General features: G+C 39.0%; 1 protein-coding gene across 3 annotated transcripts in view; it reads left to right on the forward strand.

Moving 5' to 3' along the window:
- Positions 1–13,053, forward strand: part of GALNT7 (polypeptide N-acetylgalactosaminyltransferase 7) — a 112,840-nt gene extending 99,787 nt beyond the window's left edge. For all 3 annotated transcript variants that reach the window (XM_081135549.1, XM_081135551.1, XM_081135550.1), the window contains 4 exons: positions 2,433–2,651; positions 6,438–6,536; positions 7,243–7,371; positions 11,349–13,053. In XM_081135549.1, coding sequence (XP_080991675.1) covers positions 2,433–2,651; positions 6,438–6,536; positions 7,243–7,371; positions 11,349–11,486 — 585 coding nt within the window. In that variant the 3' untranslated portion in view covers positions 11,487–13,053. The remainder of the gene's footprint in view (positions 1–2,432; positions 2,652–6,437; positions 6,537–7,242; positions 7,372–11,348) is intronic.
- The last annotated feature ends 5,975 nt before the right edge of the window (positions 13,054–19,028 follow it).

Below are 19,028 nucleotides of genomic sequence, written 5' to 3' on the forward strand. Positions count from 1 at the left end.
TGTGCCAGGCACTTTCTTTTCTCCAAATTGAGCACCATGTACTTCAACCACCAGGGTGCCAGTGGCCCACATGGATTTATCCAGCCCATCTGTCTTTCAGCTTCAGACCTTTATAGTCAATTGCCTTCTAGAATTATCCTCTTAGATATTTCAAACTCAATGTAGTCAAACTTTTAAACTTTTCCTCAAAAGCAATTCCTTTTCCTGTATTTTTTATTCGCTCATGAATGTAACTTAAGGGGCATGTTAGGATTGTCCAACTCACCTCTCACCTTACAAAGCCCTGACAATTCTACCTCATACATATCTCTTAAGTCCATTCCTTTCTATGCTTATTGCTCACCTTCACATCTCTCCCATGGATATTAGACAGCCTCCCCCTTGGCTTTCTGTCATCAGCTTCAATGTCCTTCAGTCCACCCTCCACTTAGCACCAGTGTTATTCCCTTGAAAATTAAATCTGATGTCTGTTACCTGCTTAAGACCTTTTGATGACTCTCATATAAAGGATAAACCTCAAAAGTCCATAAAAAAATAACAATGTTAATAACTAACACTTTTTGATTGCTTTCTAGGTGTCAGACACAAATCTAAATGCTTTCCATAGAATTTTTTAAATTTATCTTTATTGTTGAAAGTATTACAGATGTCCCCTTTTTTCTGCCATTGATCCCCTTTACCCTGCATCTGCCCCTTCCCCATGCCAATGTCTGTGTGCATAGGTTGTACATATATGCATATAAGTTCTTTGACTAATCTCTCTGCACTCACTCCCCCACCCCCACCTTCCCTCTGAGATCCCTCAGTCTGTTCCATGCTTCTATGTCTCTGGATCTATTTTGTTCATCAGTTTATTTTGTTCATTAGATTCCACATATGAGTGAGATCGTGTGGTACTTGTCTTTCTCTGACTGGCTTATTTCGCTTAGCATAATACTTACCTTTAAAATTTTCATAACACACTATAAGATAAAGACTATGATTATTCTCATGTTAAAATGAGACAAGTGAGGCAAGTTTTCTCCCTGAATCCCACATTCCATTCATGGTAAACCACTTGGAGGACTCCAAATGCACCATGATTGTCATACTTCATTTGCTTTTCTCTTTTCCCTCATGATACAATTCCCACCTAATTAACCACTTAATTAACCACTTAATTTAAAAACAAGTTTAAAAAAAAAAAAAGCTGTGAATTTAACCACTCTTTCAAGGTTGGACCACCCAGCATCCCTCCGTGGTGCCCCTCTGGCCCTCTCCACCCTAAACAAATATTCCTTCTTTTTGTTGCTGTAACCCCAACAACCCCAATTAAGTGTGTGTACTTAATCCTTCATATTCATTAGTATCTAGAAGACATGGACTGTGCCTAATTTTGGATGGATTTGCAAGGATTCAAAATATTTAGCTATAATATCACATGCTATTTTAGGATACTGCTGCTTAAAACTTTGTTGATGCCACTGGCTTTTGCAACATCATACCTGCAAAAAACAGGTTCACCCTTCAATAGTTATCCTGTAGTCCAGAAACAAATGTTAGGTTTTCCTACTCCTGATATAAAATAGGGGTCAGCTCCTACAGCCGATGGGCCAAATCCAGTCCTTTTTAGTAAATCAAGTTGTATTGGAGCACAGCCCACACACATTTGTTTATACATTGTCTATGGCTACTTTCTCAGCAGAGCTGAGCAATTGGAATAGAAGCTGTATGGCCCACTAAGCAAAAAATGCTTACTCTCTGGCCCTTTATTGACAAAGTTTGCTGATGCATAATAGAGAAAACCAAGGAACTAGATTGACTATGTACTAAATCTGTCACATATATTCATGCCTACACGCAGCATTCAGTAAAACCTTAGAAGTTAGATCTTTGTCAGTTATCACAGCGTCAACTGGTTTTATTGTTCCTTAGTTACTTTTTCTTAAAGTGCACCAACTGGGGAAAATATTCAGTTAATTCTGGGTTATGCTAAAATGGTCCTATTATAGTTGTAAGAGGACCAACAAAGCCACTTACAAAGATGTGTTTTACTAAACAGAGCTGTTGTTCTTTGTGACGGTTTCTGAAATGGGGTTTTTCCCTCCATATGCTAGTAGTATGGGGAGAATTCTAGGAGGAGCACCAGCGTCTATCCAGCCTCTCATAAGCCCTCTCTAGGTAACAATTTCTCCCTTTAGAAGCAGGATAGAATATATTCTCTTAGACTAGATATGCTCCTGCTGCTAAGGGTCTGTGTTGAACTTGCGTGATGATTTTATTCTTCGCAGTTGACATATTGGAGTCATTAGCTCAGTTGCATTTGTTTAATTAAATATTAGGCCTTATTGAAATAAGTTTGTTACATGTCGGTCATATTTCATATGTCTAAGATAAGCTAGTTATGAAGTTACAAATAATTTTATTTGTCATAATGATATTTTTTTTCACAGAATTATGTTAGAGTTGTAGAGGTTTGGTGGGACGAGTATAAAGACTACTTCTATGCAAGTCGTCCTGAATCAAAGGCATTGGCATATGGGGATATCTCTGAGCTGAAGAAATTCCGAGAAGATCACAACTGCAAAAGTTTCAAGTGGTTCATGGAAGAAATCGCTTATGACATCACCTCACACTACCCTTTGCCACCCAAAAATGTTGACTGGGGAGAAGTAAGTGTCAGTGATATTCAGATCTCAAAGTGTGTGTCTTTGGAGACTGAGTTTGGGAGGGTGCAGAGAGAGATGAAAATGTATGCGGGGGAAGAGTTCTTGGGGGAAAGTTTCAGTGAAAACCGTCTGGTACCTCCCCCCCTTTCCACCAGGCAGTTACAACTACCCTAACCACCCACCGAGTGTTCCCTCCCGCCCTCAGCCTTTGCACATACGGCTCTTTGGTCGGAAACACTGTCCACTCTCTCCAGCTCCTGACACTTCTCTGCCCTTCAGTCTGACTCCCTTTTTTGGCTAATTCCAACACTTACCCTACTGCTCTCAACGTAGAGATCACCAATACTGAAAAGCCTTTCTTATTCTTTCCCACTCCATCAAAAAGACTCAGTCCTATGGTTTTCACATGAGTTCTCGTAACACTCAAAATTCCCTCTCTCTCAGCCAGTCTGTAAGTGCTTGTTCACTGTGGCCTCCCAATGAACTAGTGCAGACACCCTCCTATACACAGGCACTCAAAAAGCTTGTCAACGGAGTGAGTGAATTAGTGATAACTGAAAGTAATTAAAATCAAAGGCCTTGATCTGTGTTGTCGGTTCTTTGTTCCTTCAAACTTGCCTCTGATTTACCCACCTGTGGGGTTGCTGCCTCTTCACTGTATTAAACATGCCATGAACTTTCATGTCTGCATGCTTTTGCATAATTATGTATCCAACAAATACTGGCTGAGGGCCTACGGTGTGCCAGTCACTCTTCTAGATAGAAAACAAGACCAATAAGGTCCTTTTCATCAGGGAACTTGCATGCTAGTGGATGAGAGACAAAAAACCCCACACAAACAACAAAAAAACAGGGAAAACAAGATAACAATAGATGGTGGTAAGGGCTGTGAAGGAAATAAGCAGGTGGTGGTCAAGAGGACACAGGGATAGGCTAGGGAAGGCTTCTCTGAGGAGGTGATATTTAATCTGAGATCTGAAATCAGAGAGCTAGGGAAATGTTCCAGGTAAAGAAAATGGGGAGTTTGAAGGCTCCGAGTCAGGAAATGCTTTGCATGTTTAATAAGCAGAGAAGAGCAGATTAAATGAGGTGAAGCAGCAGGCGAGTGGGGCCTTTTATCCTGAGGGTGGTGGGAAGCGGAGTCAGGGTTTTAAACAGAAAGGAAACATGATTTGATTTATGCTTTTGTTTTTAATCACCTTGCTGTGAGGATTTAGAGTAGAAACAAAGATGACAATTTAGAAAGTCAGCAGGGTACTCTCAGTGAGAAGTGATGGTGGCTTGGACTAGGGTGGTGAGGACAGAGAAGGAGAGAAGCATACAAAGTTGAGATCTGGAGGCAGGTCACTGATGGGCGTGTATGTGGAGGATGTGGGCCAGGATGACATCTAGTTTTGTTATTTACTTGAGTAGTGGACTAGGTGGGTATTGAGATTAGGAAGTTGGTAGCCAGGATGAGTGAGAGAGGTTGGGAATATCAAGTTCCCTATTGGTGTTCTGGACTTTGGAAGGGCCCAGGTGGAGCTGTCAAGTAGATCTTAAGCTGTGTAATACTGAAGCCCAGAACAGAGACCACAGGTACATTGAAGGATGTGTGTTTGGAGCCACCAGTAGATGGATTGTTTCATGGGACTGAATGAGAAAATACAGATAGAAAAAAGAGGACAGGATCCATTCTGAAGGAATTCCAGCATCTCAAGTTTGGGAGTAGGAGCCAACAAAGGACACTATGCTAGTCTCTCTATGCCTGTGTCTTAGAATCTTTTCTCCTGTACCCTTATTTCATCTCTGTGTGCTATTCCAGCAAATGTGTTTAGCTTCCAACCAGACCATAGCCCCTGGCAGTTCAGACCCCATTTGGGTATCTTTATATCTGAGGACACCTAATTAGTATAGAGCCTTCTATGTAAAAGGGAGGAATTCTCTTGGTGATAGTGTCTGGTCTTGTGACTGTAAAACCGTCTACCTGCTGATGACTCCAGTTTCTATCTTCAATCTAAATCTCTCTCCCAGAGCTCAGACAGGTACATCCAACAGCCTACTTGACTTCTCCACTTGAATGTCTAATAGACATTTCAAACTCATCGTACCCAACGTTGACCTCCCTGTCCCCCTTCCCAGCCTATCTTTGCTGATTGCTCAGACCAACGCTTTGGAGTCTTTTTTGAACCCTTTCTGTCTCTCTCATTTTACATTTAGTTCCAGACTTCAACCCTTTCTTACTCTGGTCTAAGCCACCACATCTCACTGAGACTAACTTTGCCTTCCTACATCCTGTTCTAAACACAGCAGAGTGATCTTTTTAAAATGATCGTATTACTCCTGTTAGAAACCTGCAGTGACACCCCTTGTCCCCCGTAGGGAAGCAAAGTCCTTTCTAATGGCCTCTGGGGCCTGCATATGCGGGCCGATACCTCTCTGCCTCACCTGCTACGCTCCTCACTCACTCCGGCCCACTGTGCTCCTTCCTTACTGCAGGCAGCCTTTGCTGGCCCCTCTGCATGCGTGGCTAACTCTTACATGTACCTCACGTCTGCTCAGTGTCACCTTCTCAGTGAGACAGATCCACCCTGCTATCCCCCAAACACTTCTAGCCACACACACCCTTGACCTGCTCTTTTTTTTTCTGTTTCATGGCATCTATCACTTTCAGACATGTCTATTATGGCCTTGGCTTATATTCTGTCTTTCCTTCCCTAGAATATAAGCTCGCTAGGGCAAGGATCTTTGTTTTGTTCACATGTGTATCAGAGCCTACAGCATACCTGACACAGTACTCACTTCATATTGGGTGAACAAATAAATGCAAGAGTGCATAAAGAGATGGAGTTTCCTGTCCTCCCTTTACAATCTTACTCTGAATACATCTTTGGTTTAATCTCTTCCCATCCTGGCCCCAGCGCCTTGCACTTCACTTCTCAGCCTTCCCTGCACACTCCTGGGTAAAACCCATCAGCTGCTTCAGAGTTCCTACAGGAGGCGGCGGAAGAGGCTCCGTGAAAGCCTCCTTCCTCTGCATGTTCATCCCCCCATCCTGGTGCTCTTCAGACATGAGGGTCCCAAAGACCATGGCTGCTTTCTCCTTGTATCTTTTAAAGCTTTTTGTCACAGGTGCTTAGTCAGTATATACTGACCGAATGGATAAAACATCTTACCCAAATACTATAGTAATTTATAATTGAGATACATATTTCCAAAAAGGAAAAGGGTTATTTTTACGCAAAATGTGCACTTCAAAGATGGAAACCTGCGTTGGCTTTTCACCTACATTATCCATAGTCAGAGAAAAGTCCCATTGCCTGGGCCGGTTGCCATAACTTTCACCCCCTAGGTCCCTGGAGACAGCTACCAAGAGTGCCAGCCACACAACCATTTGGGAGAGTTACCTTACAAATTCAGTTCTGGTCTAGACATCTTACAAATTCAGTGTCTGTGACCACTGTGGTTAGGTAACTCTACTTGCTTCTCACTCACATGAATTTTCTGAGTCTGAGATTGTACTTAATAGTATCCTTTAATTTTTTTCTTCTGTGATATTTTATCAAAATCTGTATAGGCCAGTGCCCTTCGTTGGAATGAGACTCCCATTCCAATGTTGACTTAAAGACCATAAATTATTTCAAAGATGACTACTGTGCTCTAAAGTACTCAAAGACTGACAATACAGTAATAACCTGGCATTCCACATACCCAGATTTCCCCTGTGAACTGTAATATTTAACATGAAACTGTTTTATTCTGTTAGGGCTTAATAAAAACTAAATTCGGTTCTTTGTTCATTTTTTTTAGATCAGAGGCTTTGAAACTGTTTACTGTATTGATAGCATGGGAAAGACTAACGGTGGCTTTGTTGAACTGGGACCCTGCCACCGGATGGGAGGGAACCAGGTAAATAACCTCCTTTCGTATTTAAATTGGTTCTGCTGTGAGAGCTGCCGGGCTTATTGACCAGGGGGTTTCCTTTGGTTTTCAATTTGTAATTTTGTTTGTTTGATAAACTATTCTGTAAAAAAAAACAAAACACAAAGCTGACAGTGCTAAAACTTTTAGTTAAATGAGGGTATAATAGCACTGCTTTTCACGTAAGCAATCACAATCTAGAATTTATGTCTAAGAGATTAGAATATATTCTTGTATGAGTACAACTATGTAAGCCTAGCTCCCTAACAATTTTATTTGCAAATATTATTCAGAATTCCACATTTCCTCCCAATAAGTTGGAATGGAATGTTAACTGCCAGTAATGCATATTTCCCTAATATATTTTCCTACTTCCTTATGTATCTTTCTTGCCTCTGACTTAGATTGTAAGACATCAGGTCTGTTTTCACTTTTATTTTCTCACATTGCTGGTACATGACAAATATGTGTTAATGACCCATTCTGTATCTAAGAAGCTAAAGAACATAATCCTTTAAATGTTAGTAGGGGTTTTCACTAACATCAAATTAAATATAATTCCTGTCTTTGGACTTACAGTTCTGAACATACAAAAAAGTTATAAAATAATAAGATAGTCATTGAGTTTATTTGTTTTTGTGTATCAGCAGAGAAGGTGCCTTTGTAATTTTTTATTTCTTTTTTTTTTTAATAGCTTTTCCGAATCAACGAAGCTAATCAACTCATGCAGTATGACCAGTGTTTGACAAAGGGGCCTGATGGATCAAAAATTATGATTACACACTGTAATCTAAATGAATTTAAGGAATGGCAGTACTTCAAGGTATTCTGTATTTCAACTTCTGAAATAATAATTATATGCTATTTCATTTTAATAACACCTACCACGTGGAATTTAGATGTATAAATCTTAAAACCTGCATTCAAATTGACTTGCATTACCCTCTCATTTTGTCATTTGTTTTCCTGAGCACTAGTGACTCCTTTGTTCCATAATGAATCATCACTTTTATTCCCTGGTGCAAATATTGTCATGTAATGAGATCACAAGATGTCCACGAAGTTCCACTAATTTCAGTAACCTGGGAAAATCAGTGTTCCCTGAGGATACACATACATAAAAAATATTGTGTTTGTATTTCATGTTGTCCAGCAGGTGGCGTTAGAGACACACAAATAACACTTGGAAATCTAGGCCTTCACTACTTCCTCATCATTCTTTGCTAAATACAATAGTTAGATAAATGTTGCCTGTTTTTTCCTTTAAAGGTCATAGTTATTTAGTTGACCCTATGGCAGGGAACAGTTTTTCTATTTTAGCTGTGAATATTCAGAGTTCTGTGCCAAGTTGAGGATTCCAACATATTAATGAATTTATGTATAATTTTCAAAGTATGCACTTGGCTAAAATAAATTTATTTTAAAGCATAAAGTTGGAAAAGCTGCCCAAACTGAAAGAACCAAGCAACCCTCAACTTAATTTACTCATTTAATAGTTGTTATCATACCCTATCATGCAAGCACTTGTTTGCTATGCAGGTATGTTATTATGACCCAGCTTAATGTTCCCAGTCATCATCATTCATAGATAATTACTATGAAGTGGTGAGTGTGCCAGTCTCTGATTTTTTTTTATAACAAGTTAGGAAGGAGAAGATGAGCATAAGTCTGAAGAATAGAGCATTTATTTCCACAATAAGTGAATAATAGCAGTAAGTGAGAAGTAGTAAGTAAAAAATGGAATGTACATATTTTATATATTTTAAAGGGCACAGCACCGAATATACATTTGTGCATCAGACATTACTAAGTATACAGGGGTGTGCAAAAGTATGTTTACAGTTGTGAGTATGGGAAACACAGTTTATTCTTGTATTATTATTTATTTATTATTGTATTATGTCTATTATTTGTCTTATTATTATTGTTATTATTTTATATCCTTACTTATGACTTATCTTTTAGGTAACAATGGCTGGTAACTTAACTAATAACCAACAAAAGTGTATACTTAAACCTACCTTTGACCACCCCTGTTGTGTACTGGGGCCCGATGATGTAGTGACTTCAAAAAATAGCTAAAGTACCTTATACTACAATAGCAGAGAAGGGGGAAAAATGCAGAAATTAAAATAAGCACAGTGCCATAAGACAGCAGAAGAGTGATTAATAGGAGGAATTATTTCTGATGAGTTTCATATAGGAAGTATCATTATACCAGTCTCATTGAGGTATAAAAAGACTTTCCATAGAGGATGAATAAGAAAAATGGGTGAGCAAAGGCATGGCATGAAAGTGTGTGGAAAAATTCTAGGAATCACATTTAGTTTGGTATCCCTAAATTGTCCTCCATATGAAAGAACACTGAACTTCATTTTGTAAGTTTTGGAGAGCAGTGGACATTATTTGAGGAATGCAGTGATAGAAAACAGTGGATACTTTTAGGAAAATAATTCTGGAAACATTGTAAAGTATGGACCGATAAGCTTTATCAGGAGTTCTCAAACTCTCCAGTCTCTGGATTTCATTTACACTCTTAAAAACTATTCAGACTCTCAAGACAGATTTTGTTTATGTAGTTTATGGCTAACTACATAATTCAGACAGATTTTGTTTATGTAGTTTATGGCTAACAATATATCCTGAATTGGAAATTAAATCTGAGAAATTTTACAAGTAGTTATGTATTATCTTATAATTTATGTAAAACTAATACTAGCCCTGTTGCATGTTAATATAAATAACAATGAATAATAACTATTTTCCCCAAAAAAAGTGAGAAGAATGGCATTATTTTCTAGTTTTGCAAGTCCCTTTAATGTCTGGTTTAATAGAAGACAGCTGAATTCTCACACAGCTTCTGCATTCAATAGAAATGACTTGTTTTAGTTGAAGAATATGAGGAAAATCGTGCCTCATGTAAACATGCAGTTGGAAAAGAGGAATAATTTAATACCTTTTCAGATAATTGTGGCTATTCTTCAATGCTACACAAGTCAGTAAGTGGTAGTTTCTTAAAAGTTATTTGCAGTATAGAATATGAAACCATATAAGTGAACATTCTGCCCTATGTTACGTTAAAACCCATTGGTCTGTCTTACAGCTGAATGGATTTTTTACCCATGTCAGCTTTTGTAACATCATGCATTGCTCACTGGGAAAATATTGGTTCACTAAGTTATAATCTTCCAAGTTTGAATAATCATAGCTTGACTATGAGTTGACCTTACAAGTCAAAATGACATGCCATGAAAAAAAAGCAGCTAGTTGAACTCTCAAGTCAAACAATTGCATGTGTACTTTCCCTCAAGATAACTGTGGTACTTCACTAGACAGAAGTGCTTTATGCATGGTTCCCATTTCCTCTTACAGAATATTTTTAAAAATATACTCAAGGATCAAGACTTAATAAAACTAATAAGTTTTACTGCTTCATCAAGGACATTCTTAAGTGAAACTGGCATTTTCTTTTTAACCGTGAATGTGTGGCCATGAAGAATGTGACTACTAGCACAGCTTTGTATTACTGCTTAATTTTTGCCGAAAACTTTTACCCACCATTGCTTCTGCACCATCAACATAAATGTCAATACAAGGGAAAAGGCAAATGGGGTCTTTGTATTACTATGAAAATAGTTTTGACCTTACAGACGCAATCTTAGATCTGAGGACCACGTCTGAGAAGCCCTGAACTATATGATGAAACCTACAACAGATGATGATGGCTAGCCTAAGGCATGTGCGGCGAGGTGGGCGAGGGCGTGTACCAGAGACTCGAACATCACCCCTCAGGGACTGCTGCACAGGAAGGAGGGAGGCCGGGAGGGAAGGTGCCGCAGGAATGCCTGATCCCCAGGATTGGAAAGCTGATACTGTCATTAGTCAGAGTAGGAACTAGAAAAATAGGTTTGGAGGGGAAGGTAATGAATTTAGGTTTGTATGCATTGAATCTGAAGTACCAGCAGTACATTATAACTTACAAGTCATATGTACTTATATAAACAATAAAAGCACTTAGAAGATGGACGGTCAAGAGAAATCTGAAGTCTGATGTACGGTTGGTTGGCTGGTTGAAGCCTGTCTGTTTTGCTTGAATTATCTCTCTTTTTTCCCCAATTTTCATTTTTGTTTTTCAAGTACAGTTGACATTCAATATGATATTAGTTTCAGGTATACAGTATAGTGGTTAGACATTTATATAACTTAAGAAGTGATCCCCCCAGTAAGTCTAGTACCCAGCTGACACCATACATAGTTATTACAGTATTACATTCCCTATGCTGTACTTTACCCTCCGTGACTATTTTGTATTGGAACAGAGTAGAGAGCCCAGAAATATATCTATGCCTGTTTGGTTAATTAACCTATGACAAAGGAGACAAGAATATACAATGCGGTAAAGACAGTCTCTTCAATAAACGGTGTTGGGGAAACTAGACAGGTACATGCAAAAAAAATGAAACTAGATCACTTTCTTAAGCCATATATAAGAATAAACTCAACATAGATTAAAAACTTAAATGTAAGAACCAATATCATAAAACTACTAGGAGAAAACATAGGCACTAAACTCTCTGGCATGCTGTTGGATAGGTCTCCTCTGGCAAGGAGAACAAAAAAAATAAACGAATGACACTACATCAAACTAAAGTTTTGCACAACAAAGGAAACCATCAACAAAACGAAAAGACAACCTACTGATTTGAATTAACTTTGTATGAAAGCCAAATAACGGCTTTTCTAATGTCAGTGACATCAAAGAAGTACAAGTTTAAAACTACTTTTCCCTGTGTTTTCCAGAATCTGCACAGATTTACTCACATTCCTTCTGGAAAGTGCTTAGATCGCTCCGACATGCTGCATCAAGTGTTCCTCTCCAATTGTGACTCCAGTAAAACGACGCAGAAGTGGGAAATGAATAACATCCATAGTGTTTAGAAAGAATAAAAGAAACCAATAACCTACCTACTGACACGTAAATTTTCACAGGACTGAAAACTGCCTGAAACCTGCTGCAACTATTATTAACTCTGTACAGCTCCAAACCCAGAACCTCCTGATCAGTTCGAAGGACGTTGATAAACTGTGATTTTACAATAACATTGTCATCTGCAGTTACTGTTTACAAAACTGCTTTTACCTTAAACTTTGTAGATGTTTACATCTTTTTGTTTTGTTTTGTTTTAAGATGATGTTGGTAATTTGTGCATTTAGCTCTGTTTAGAACAGAGTTAGAAGCACTGTTGTCTTCTTTGGGATTACACTCAGGGGTCTGAAAGGCAGTTTGATTTTTTTTTTAACACACTTGAAAAAAGGTTGGAGTAACCAGACTTTCATATATAACTTGGTGATTATCAACCTGTTGTGTCTTTATTTAATTTCACATCTTTTTGAAGCACTGCCACAGGTTATTAGCCAAGGTGGCCTTCTTTCACAGTCATGCTGCTTTTTTGAAAGGTGAATTTCAACACATTTAGTGCCTCTTTCATTTCTCAGTATATATTTCAAGAGCTTTTGATGAAATTTTTAGGATGGTAAAGATGGAATTGTCACCAGTATGAGGAATACTTTTAGTACTCAGAAATGAATTTATGTGCTCTGAAATCGAATGTTATATGGTTTGAAAAAAAATAACATGAAACATCTCAAGGCTCTTCCATAGGGATTGAAGATTGTATGGCATTAAGTCCCTTCCTTTCTTGCTTGCATTCCCACTGCCCTCTGTTAATACCAACTCCTAAGAGAGCAAAGGGGTCTAACCAACTAGAGAAAAATTGTCCACTGACCTCTGGAATTTACGTTTCCCCAATACCTGTTATAATAGAAAACTATAAATAATTCTGTTTGAAATCTTGAAATTGGGAGGAGTAGTAACGAAAACAACAAAACACTGCTGTAAACAAACACATCAAAGGTTCATTCTGACTGAGGTGAGAATTTCCAAGCCCTTGTTAGATTAAGCCTTACAAAGCTCCTGCATTATAACCTACGCTGTGCAACCTTTCAAGCCAGGAGTGAATGGAAGTTTCTTTATATCTTCATCCAAATGAAATTCCCTGCACATTTTTAAATGAAAAAAAGGCTATTTAAAAAATGCAGCTCATTAACAAATATGAACTTCTTTCTGTTAGATTAGGTGTGAGTTCCCTAATCTTTAATTTTTTTTTAGGAAGTATATTTCTATTAGTATTTTTCCAGTGAAAAGAATACTTGTTTGGATTTGAACATTTATTAAGACAGTATAGGAAAACCAAATACTCCAAATTGAAAATGGTTAAATGGTTAATTAATTTCTAAATAAATAGTCTTTTCTTACTCAAAATATAAAAATGCTATGTTAAGTGGAGAGAAAAATAACATGAGTTGGGGAATGGCAAGTAAATTAAGCATTTTTGATCCTGTAATCATGATATCATTACAATGAAACTACTGCCAGAGGGAAATATTTTTAATTAAAGCTTAAAAAAGAAAACAAAAAAAACCCCTACATTTGTTTAAAAGAAAAGCTGACAAATCTGTTTCTCCCAAACTTAGTCCTTAAATTTGGAGAGTTAAACATCCTAAATGGTTTTATTTATAATTTTGAATCGTCTATTTGTATTTTGCTACTGATCTATGATCAACCATTTTAACTTTCATTCATCTCTAGGGATGTTTAAAAAGGAATACATTTATATGCTTATATAATTGCAAAATAAATCAACTACAAAAAAGAAAGTAAGAGAATTGGTACTTTAATTACTTGTGTGTTTGCAAATAGGCTCCATTTTTCTTGTTGAATAGATTATAACTTTGTTAACTATGCATAGGCCTAAGAAAGGTGGCACATAAACTGTGCATGTAAATTTTAAATGGGTATTTTGTGCAATTCGTTAAGATACTCTATGAAAATGATTCTCTATATTGAAATCAGAAACCTTACCAAACACAAAAAAAACATCAGAAGCTGCTGCCATAATGACTATTTTCTACTGTAGGCTGCTTTGGAAATAATTCCCATATCCTTGCTTTGTAAGTTGATAATATCACTATGCATTTCTACACATTTTATAAATTTGATTTGTGCAGATTTTGATACACTGTATGTTTCTGTAGAAATTGTATAAATATTCAAAATTTTATTAGGGATAAATTTGAGAAGTTTATGTATATCTTAATTCTGGGTTGCTTGTTTTTTAGGTGAGAGAAAAAATAAAATACTGTATTTTAATTCATGGTTTTTTTTCAGTACTTGTAATCATTTCTAAATCTAAACACTGCACATTTGAAATAATAACTGGATTTTATTGTTCATAAGATAAACTAACATAATAGGTAAAATATCATAAACCATAGTTGTATATTGAGTATGTGCTTGGGTGTTGGTTTGAATTCTTAGGGTGAATGTGCTTGGAATACTCAGATCTTACTGTCTGTGGGAGGGAAACATAAAGGTTTATTTTTACCTCTGGTTGTCTATGTATAGCACTTTTTTAAAAAGTCCCTTATCCAATTATAAACAACTCCAGCAACATATATCTTTTTTGACAGTATATTCTACAATATAATTACCTACTGAAAGTAAAAGTTTCTTTTTAAGTCAAAGTTCTCTACAACTGACCGAGTAGAAAGAAGGGAAGCCTAACAAAATGAAGTTAGAAATAGGCCATAAGATCTTGTGGCACAACACACAGTATCTCCAGAAGATATGGCTACTAACATCCAAGTAGGTAACCATGTTGATTGGATGTTACTCTGAACTTACTCTAAACTGACTTGGCTAGTGTTATGTCTTCCAATTCTCAGCTGTTGTGCTGAGAATATGAAATATGAAAAAGTGACATAGCTCCAGACTGGAGTAAAGGGGACTCATGTAAATTTCTTAAGATAGTCTCTCACAGGGATCTTGGAATAAATTTTATTTCTAGACAGAACGTAATTGGGGGGGAAATCTGCTTATAATTCAGTGGAAAATATGACAAGTACCTCACGTGAGCCAGATACCTAGTAGGCCAGTAGTTTGGGTATGTGAAAATTAATCCATGTGAAAGCACTTTTAGAAAGTATTGAGCATTATGAAAATGCATGTTATTCATTAGAATCAATCTGTTGCAAAAATGTGGACAAAAGAATGATTTGAGGGGAACACTATCTCTGGAATTTGAGATTAAAAGAGGAACTGTTCCTAAATTCAATAATTGCTTTGCAATTCTCATTTTTAAAATTTTAAAATGCCCATAATTGAGGTTGTTGGATGTCTGTTTTCTAAGTGAATCAGGCCTGGCAACCACATCTGAGCAGAGGTGGGATGAAGGGTTCTGCAATTTTCATGATAGAATGATGTTATAATCTAGTCATCTGAATAGTAGTGTACTATGGTGGATTTGTCGGTATTGGAATCCCTGTTCCACTACAAACTGCTTGTGTGACCTTCAGTGAGTTATTTAACCTCTATGCCTCAGTTTTCCCTTTTGTAAAATGTGGGAAATAATAGTGCTTATTTCATAGGATTGTTACTAGGATTGAATAAGTTAACACACATAAAGTGTTTAGAACAGTTCTTGCACATAATCAGGACAATATATATGTTAGCTATTATTACCTCGTTTCAAAGTCTTAAAATCTGGAGGAAAACAAGATGGCGGCGTAGGTAACAGCTGCACCCGCCGCCTCCCGCAACCACAGCAAAATTACAACTAAAATCCAGAACCGCCGTCACTCAGAGCCTCCTGAGATCCGGCTGAACAGAAGCCCCACAACCAGGGAACTGAAGAAGCACCAAGAGCGGTAGGAGGGGCGGAGACGCGGGCGGATCGGGGCTGAATCACAGAGACGCAGCCGTGGGCCCACACCCGGTGCCGCGGTTGAAACCTGGGAGGGCATCTCGGCGTCGGAGTTTTCCCGGAGGAAGGAGGGGTCCCAGCCCCACAGCAGGCCCCCAGCCCAGGGCTCCAGAGCCCAGAAGAGACGTCCCCACAACTCCGGGCTGTGAAACCAGCGGGGACTGTCGCTGAGGGTCGCGGAGGCTGCGGGAGCCCCAGCAGCTCCTCCTAAAGGGCCGGCACGGACTCACTCGGACGCTCCCTCTGAGCCCAGCGCCGGGCAGCAGCCTGAAAGGACCCGGGACACTCGGGGAGGAACTAACCTGCCTGAAGTTGGGACGAGAGCTGGAGGGGTGGCTTCCTCCCAGGCAGAAGAGCTGGCGGAGGCCGTTGCTCCTTTGGCGAGTCCTCACAGCCAGCAGGCAGGCAGGCGCCATGATTGAATCGCCAGCACCTGACTCACACCTTTGGCCCCGCCCCGTGATTCCCGGAGGCCCCGCCCCTCCCCACCTGCAGCTCATCCAGGCCATTTCCAGGGGCTTTTCTGTGCAAGTGGCCTCTCAAGCCTCATGCTTAGGACTTCCCTAAAATCTCTCAAACAAGCAACAGCGTGCCCCATACAGCTTGATAAGTGGCCCCAGGCCTGGCACTAGTGGCAGCCTGCATTGGCTCATAGCTTGGCCTCTCCTTGTGCCAAGCCCAGCACAAGTAGCAGCCAACTACAGTTTGCTGTGTAGCTCATGCTGGGTGGCCCTGGGCAAGGCACTGGCATAGGCTGACTTTGCACCTCCCCGGAGGCCCCAGAGATAGTGCACCTGGTGATCAGACTCTACCACACTGGATTACAACCCTACCACATCCACGAGTGACACTCAAGGGGCACACTTGGTGAACACCAAAGCTCCACTGAAGTAACTCCTGCTCCATAGGGGTGTCTCCGACACAGCAGCTCTCTGGCTGTAGTTGCAGCTGCTCCTCACAGCTGATTAGCCTGGGGGTCAATTCCTCCCAGTGACGCCAACAGCAACCAAGGCTCAACTACAACAGGACAGTGCACACAGCCCACACAGGGGAGTACCTAGAAGGCCCAGCTCAGGTGACTGGGGAGGCTGAGCCACTAGTCCCTAAGGCCACCTATGACACAAAGCCACTCTACCAATTCCAGGAGACATAGCAGCTCTACCTGCTACATAGAAACAAACACCTGAAAGCAGCCAAAATACGGAGGCAAAGAAAGATGTCACAAAGGAAAGAACAGAAGAAATCTCTACAAGAGGAACTAAATATAAATAGATCCAAGCAAGCTAACAGAGAGTTTGGAATTTTGGTTATAAGGATGTTTAAGCAGACTGTTAGGGAAATAACTGAGAAAATCGATAACATAATAAAGTACCAATTTGAAATGAAGGCTACAGGAACTGAAATGAAGAATAATTTACAGGAAATCAACAGCAGAGTAGAGGAGGCTGAGAATCAAATCAGCAATTTGGAACATGAGGAAACAAAAAACACCCAAGTAGAAGAGCAAAAAGAGAAAAGAATTCTCAAATATGAAAATAGTGTAAGGAGCCTCTGGGACAACTTCAAGAGGCCCAACATTCGTATTATTGGGGTGCCAGAAGGGGAAGAAAGAGACCAAGGAATTGAAAACCTATTTGAAAAAATAATTACAGAAAACTTCCCCTACCTGGGGAAAGAAATAGACTTACAAGTCCAGGAAGCATAGAGGGTCCCAAACAAGAGGAACCCCAAGAGGCCCACAGCAAGACACATCATAATTAAAATGCCAAAGGTTAAAGACAAAGAGAGAATCTTTTTTTAAATATATCTTTATTGATTTCAGAGAGAGGAAAGGAGAGGGAGAGAGAGAGAGATAGAAACATCAATGATGAGAGTCATTGATCGAGCCCGCAACCCGGGCATGTGCCCTGACGGGGAATCGAACCCCGATCGCCTGGATCCTAGGTCGACGCTCAACCGCTGAGCCACGCCCAGCCGGGCAAAGAGAGAATCTTAAAAGCAGCAAGAGAAAAACAATTAATTACATACAAGGGAGCTGATTTCTCAACAGAAACCTTGCAGGCCAGAAGGGAGTGGCAAGAAATATTCAAAGTGATGAAAAACATGGAACTACAACCAAGATTGCTCTACCCAGCAAAGCTATCATTTAGAATTGAAGGTCAAATAAAGAGCTTCTCAGACAAGGAAAAGGCTAAAGGAGTTCATCACCACCAAACCAGCACTACAGGAAATGTTGAAGGGTCTTCTTTAAGAAGAAGCTAATGAACAAAAGAATCTGACGAACTAAATAGATCCAGAGACGCATTCAACAGACTATTGACGCATTCAACAGACTATCATATTTCAGAGGAAAGAGAGAAGGGGGGTGGAGGGTGGGAAGAGATTAACCAAAGAAGTTATATGTATAACCCATGGACACAGTTAATAATGGGGTGAAGGCCTGGGAAGGGGGTGGGAGGGAAGTGGAGGGGATCAATTGGGGGGGGGAAATGGTATACCTGTAATACTCTCAACAATAAAGATAAATTTAAAAAGTAAAATAAATAAATATATTTTTTTTAAAAAAGTCTTAAAATCTGTCAATAATCAGACTTAAGACAGCTACACTGCAGAACTTCTATAAAGTCTATGTGTGTGTGTGTGTACCTGTGCTTCATATATGAGATATTATCCCCACTTTACAAGTGAAGAAATGAAGTTCAGAAGTTAAGCTTCCTCTTAAACAGAGGGTGACATAGTTTTCCATAAGGGAATAAATTGTTATCTATATCACAGCATTCGTATAGCATGTGTAAAATGCAATTTTCAGTAGTCCAATATAACCCTTGGATAGAAGTAAGTGCATCTTGAAGAATGTATTCTTCAAATTATGAAGTTTATCTTGGGCTTTTGATATAAGCAAGTAAACTCTAGCTGTATTAAAATTAAATGCACAAAACAAAACTAAAACTTTCAGTAGAAAATAGAGGTGAATAGACTTCTATGTCTGACCATAACATAGTAATTAGTATTGATCATATACTCCTTTCCAAAATAACTATTAAATTGGACAAATATATGGAACAACTGTTTGCAGGAGTTGTATAACAGGCAAAGCCAACTGAGATATTTGAAAGAAGGGAAGCACACAGGTTCACCATGTCTGTCTGTGAAACATTGTATAGGAAAGTGGAGCTCAAGCAGTGGTGATATCTCCGAGGAGGCAGAGAGCGGGAGTTTGGGGCTGCTGAGACAGCTGGAATTTACAGAGCAGGTTACCGGAGGGAAGTATACTTGAATACCAGGAGACCTGCACAGAAATTTTTATAGCACTGCCATTTACAATAGCAAAAGCCCCAGGAACAACCTAAATACCCATCAACATGAGAATGGATAAATTGTGGTATAATCATACAATGGAATGTTACACAGCAATGAACATGAATGAACTAGTTATAAACAAGTCAGCAGGATACTGTTGAGGGACAAAGGCAATTCCCAAAAGACTATTCAGCAAACACTTCCTGTAAAATCAAAAGCAGCTAATTAAACAGTCACATTTATGTGATAGAGAGGTTAAATAAACTTGTCCAAGTTTACAAATTTAGTATTAGAGACAAGGTCATAAGCAACTCCATATTTTCAGAACCCTGTGGGATGAATTTCTATCTGTGTTTTC

This window comes from Miniopterus schreibersii (assembly GCF_964146895.1).
Source record: "Miniopterus schreibersii genome assembly, chromosome: 4".
NCBI lineage: Eukaryota > Metazoa > Chordata > Mammalia > Chiroptera > Miniopteridae > Miniopterus > Miniopterus schreibersii.